General features: G+C 40.0%; 1 protein-coding gene across 4 annotated transcripts in view; it reads right to left on the minus strand.

Moving 5' to 3' along the window:
• The window catches only part of dco (discs overgrown), a 108,798-nt gene extending 105,479 nt beyond the window's left edge, over positions 1-3,319 (minus strand). For 2 of the 4 annotated variants that reach the window (XM_070140892.1, XM_027369467.2), the window contains exons 1-2: positions 3,180-3,319; positions 1,907-1,983 (exon numbers count right to left, since the gene is read on the minus strand). In XM_070140892.1, the coding sequence (XP_069996993.1) occupies positions 1,907-1,983; positions 3,180-3,181 (79 nt within the window). In that variant the 5' untranslated portion in view covers positions 3,182-3,319. Of the gene's footprint in view, positions 1-1,906; positions 1,984-2,119; positions 2,327-3,179 lie in introns of those variants that run through there. The other 2 variants (XM_070140893.1, XM_070140895.1) reach the window with 1 other exon arrangement.
• Between the last annotated feature and the right edge of the window lie 1,530 nt (positions 3,320-4,849).

A 4,849-nucleotide genomic window follows, 5' to 3' on the forward strand; every position in this document is an offset into this window, starting at 1 on the left:
GCCAACTCAGTCTGTTAAGCAGTGGCACTTTGGTGCCTAGCTAAGAATTCAAGGTCATCCCATGGTATACCATTATGAGTGGGCAGATCTCATGGTCCTGTACTAACCATGGAGGTCAAAGTCTTTATTTAACATACATCAAGCTTTAAACCTTAATACTTGCAGATGTACTTGCTAGTTTCCAACACAAAGTGTCACATTTACATCACTTTATTCCAGACATTATATCAGGAGGAAAAGTGAACAAATATGCAGTAATTTTTCATAATCAAACAGCAATCTAAAATCTTCTGTGGAATTCCCAGAAATCATCCACAAATCCTCTCTAGCATTGTCATTAATCTGAGGTAAACTTGAGAAATATTTGAACAAAGTCCTAGCACATCATACTGTCAAATATAAGCTTAGATCCTGATTGCTATTAACTAATTTAACCTTCTCTGTCATAAAAAGCAAATTCAATTTTAAAAAAATGGAAATAACATTACCACAGATAATGGTATTTGTTACTGAAAGCCAAGCACTCCCTTTAGACAAAGTTCCAAAACCAAGGTATCATCAGAACCCAACAATCCAAACTTAACCTTTCCTAGCTTCTATTTATTCCCTAGACGGGGAAGCAACCTGTAGCCCCCTTTATTAGCACATGTCAAATAAAACAAAATGCAACATCAGGAACTGTTGTGCTGTGAACTTAGTCTCTGAGTGGTGATATGCAGCATATAATTTGTCCTCTACTAATAAATACGAGGCCAGTGCATTTGAGTTCTTCATACTCTACAGGATGGCAGTGTCCATTTCCCTATATCTCAGTGCATCACTCTCTGGAACTTTAACTAAGATTATACGAGATTAAAAATCAATAACAATGCAAATTGTGAGAGGTTGCAAAAAGATATAAAATGATTGAACTACAAGGTGTCTTTAGTTTTTAGTCCATAAACAGTTGATTCCCAACTCTTACGATAATGCACACCAATAAAAGAAATAAGAAGAAAAGTGGCCTCACCCTCACATATGCTTCTTTTCATAACCCTGTGACTATTTAAAAGTAGAGTCTACTGCTCCTAATACAGTACTCAATGTTAATCTTTTTATACTTGTGGTTAGAACTTGTGAAAAATAGGTACTAAAGCAGACCATTACCTAATCTCCTATCATGTATTATCACAAATACTTGTGTCTGGATTTCTTATACCAGCCTACATATTCAAAATTAGCCTAGATAACTTGCCCTCAACATATAAACAAACACAAACATAATAACTAAACAATTGCTTCAGCTAGATTGTACATGTATGCCAGTGAGTAATAAGCATACACAAGACCTCATACACAAAATTTATCTTTCTGAAATGTTTTGAGTTACACCACAAAAAGTTATCAGAGAACTGCATATCTTAATTATACAATCCAAGCACTACAAACCACTAATGTCAGCTGATGCACTGTCGAAATAAATAACTTAAGGCTGGTATATATTACATCAGAGCTAAGTTCTTTTACCATCAAAGTAACCAGGCAATGTCTCCAGTGTAATAACAACGAGCAGATTCCTGTTACTGCCAAAAGTATATTCACTATTAGTGGCAAATCCAAGGAGTTAATTCGCCCCAAAAATCCCTACCATAAAAGTCCGAGGAGCGAGTCTGCCCTCGGGATTTATGGTCTCCGGAATGCACCACTCCTGGGGATTCCCATGAGAAACATTATGCTGATTTTTTCATAAATACATCTGATTTTGGGGAGACGAGAGGCGTGTATGCAAACAAGTCCATGTGCGAAAACATCTAGGCGCTTTGTTGGTGTCTTCCTTTGTCAACAGAGGCGCTGGGAAGGCCTGAACCGTTCACACCCATTTCAACAAAGTCTCGTCTCCTAAGCTTCATTTTGATTGTGTACTTACCTAAGTAAATGTCACCGAAGGATCCACTTCCTATCTTCCGTCCAAGACGGTACTTGTTGCCAACCCTTAACTCCATCCTGCAAGAGAAGGACGTAAAGAATCATATCAGTGCTCTCCCAGCCACCCAAAAGGACCAGCCATCTTGGAATCAACAATAACAAGAGCTCTGGCTGGCTCTGACATCGGTAGACATTTCGCAAGTTATCTCCTTACCTGCTTCACCAGCACCTCGAGTCTCCACACACAAACAATATCGAATATGTATACTTTTATCTCATTATTGTATATATCCTCTGGAATTCAATATAGCGTCAGATTAGGTGGATAAATCCGAGAGCTCCTGAGCCACTGTCACCATGTTCACAAGGGCCCGGAGGAACACTGGCTCAGCTGGCAATAGCGAGAGGGCAGCACGCACCGGCCGCGCCCAGCCACACTGCTCCTTTCCTTCCCCTGGCCTTAGTGCACGTCTTAAAACATTTCGTTGAGCAAACTTTTCAACTCTGTCACTCCAGGCATGTAGTAGAAATAGTGACTCTGGGCAAGGAAGGATGTATTGGTTGTGTTGGACGTGTTGAGATTTGTAAATATGTGTTCTTTCGTGTGGATATTCTCTTAACATGAATCCTTGAACGAAACACAATGGAAGTGAGGCTCAATGAAGAGCGTTTGGCAGCAGAAGCTTATACTGAGGGAAACAACTACTATCAGCTGATTTCTTCCCGACTTATTTGAGTACATGGTGTATGTAATGGTACCAAAAATCAAGATGAAATTAAAAACAGAAAAGGAAATATCATCTACACTCATAGAAAAACGTTCATCGTGTCAAAATAGTTCACAAAAGACGAGATGTTACAAACACTTCATCCCGTATATTTTAAGGCGGCAACATTCATCGAGCCCGACTTGGCCAGTTTTCTTATATCTTACATTATACACGCGATAATTGATAATAAATGTATTAAAGAAATAACCAAGCCGTAACACTGATCATAACGTATCCGCGGTAATGGTCCTCACAATTCACTTTTGATACGGAATCAAATATTAAGGCATTGACAGAAGTAACAGTTATCAACAACAGTAATATAGTCAAGCAAAAAATATATCAAACATACAGAAATAATCATGCATTGTGTGTAGATTCCCCGTTCCTCACTTCCCCCTCGCGCCAGAGGACCTCACACGGGCCTGTCACTTTCTACACCCACCATCCAACTTTCTATAACGCACATGTTTCAAGAAACAATCACAACACATATTTACGTACATCTTAATATCAACACGTGATCAACAATTCCAAGAGCCGCCAGAGCGAAGACACAGATGTACACACAACATCCACAGGCGGGAGCACAACAGGCGGGACCTCCAACCACACACAGCAAGATAGCGACTCTGGCCACCCGCGGCTGTCTGAGTCAGTCCTCCACTCTAACCCTCACCCACACATACGCACGTACACCCGTCGGTACGTACAAGCGCACACACAAACATCACATGCATGTACGCATGTTCTGTAGCCACCTTGCATATGGAGTAGTTATTTTTTAATACTAGGGATTCTGTTGTCTATTTGGATTAGTTCTCACGACAAAACCTAGAAATGGAATGTAAAGTTTTCCGTAGTAAATAGTTTCATGCCATTCGACACTCGTTAATGACCTGATAGTATTCTAGACTCACACGCTGCGAGCTGGTGTGTACATATGTGCACCGCGAAGGTCTGCCCTCGTGCCGACCATACCTGGGCCCACCCGTTCTTTCTTTTTTGTTTCTTTGCTGTATCTTAACCACAGAAAGATATAATAGCGCCTTTCCCGTGTCCTTATACTCAGCATTTGAAGGAAAATCATTGACGTGCAAATAAAAATATCAACAGGAAGTAAAATGGGGTAATCTGCAACAGTCAAGGTAATACTGGATAACAGGGGACAAATTAATGTTATACACTGCTTTTACACGCGCCCTTCAGCATGTTACTGCGTTATGTTGCTTGCGTTTTACCCTCGCATTTAGCAACATTTTAAAAACCTCACTTTCCTTTTTGTCCCCATGCAATTTGATATTACGTTTACTTCATTCAAACACATCATGGGCATACTTATTTTTAAATCCGAAGTAGAAGAAAGTCCATCTTTTGCTTTTTCCACATAGAGAAAATTTCTTGCAAACTCTCCCTCTACCCCAGCACGCATTTGCCATTTCAGCAATCAGAGGGCCAGTGGGAGCCCGCTTGGCACTCTCTATACCAGGCGCGTTAGAAGCTGGACGTGGGCGAGGTTCCGGGTCAACATTACATTACACAAGGTCGCGAAAGGTAAGACATTTCCGCCTGGCCGGAAGATGGGGATTGCACTATATCCTCACCTGGTGAAAGTGGATATGGTGGCTAACTTTTCCTGGAATAACTTTGTTTGTATGTTTTCTATTTGCTATAATGTACGTACATATATACATTGGTATGCGTGAAAAATTTGCAGTTTACGTCTATTCATATGTGCTCTTCTGAATATGTATATACAAGCTTGACGATTTTTGTTTTGGTCATGTACTTTATAAATAAAGCATACTTCTATAGTTATATTATAACGATAGTTTTCCTGAATAACCTTCTTATAATATTCTCCTTCATTTCTTAATAGGCAGAAAAAAAATAAAATAAAAATTGGGCAAAAGACATCTTTACAACTACATTCAGTTTCTTCTATACGATATGAGCATATATACGACGTAATGAGAGAGAGAGAGAGAGAGAGAGAGAGAGAGAGAGAGAGAGAGAGAGGGAGAGAGAGAGAGAGAGAGAGAGAGAGAGAGAGAGAGAGAGAGAGAGAGATATTCAAACTTCTATACACTGCTTGTTGGTCCGGGTCGAGTAAAGTTGTAAAACAGCACAGTGTTTGCTACCGCTTCCTTCTGTACATCTGGTAGCGTTGCGTC

Source organism: Penaeus vannamei, chromosome 27, assembly GCF_042767895.1.
Source record: "Penaeus vannamei isolate JL-2024 chromosome 27, ASM4276789v1, whole genome shotgun sequence".
Classification (NCBI taxonomy): domain Eukaryota; kingdom Metazoa; phylum Arthropoda; class Malacostraca; order Decapoda; family Penaeidae; genus Penaeus; species Penaeus vannamei.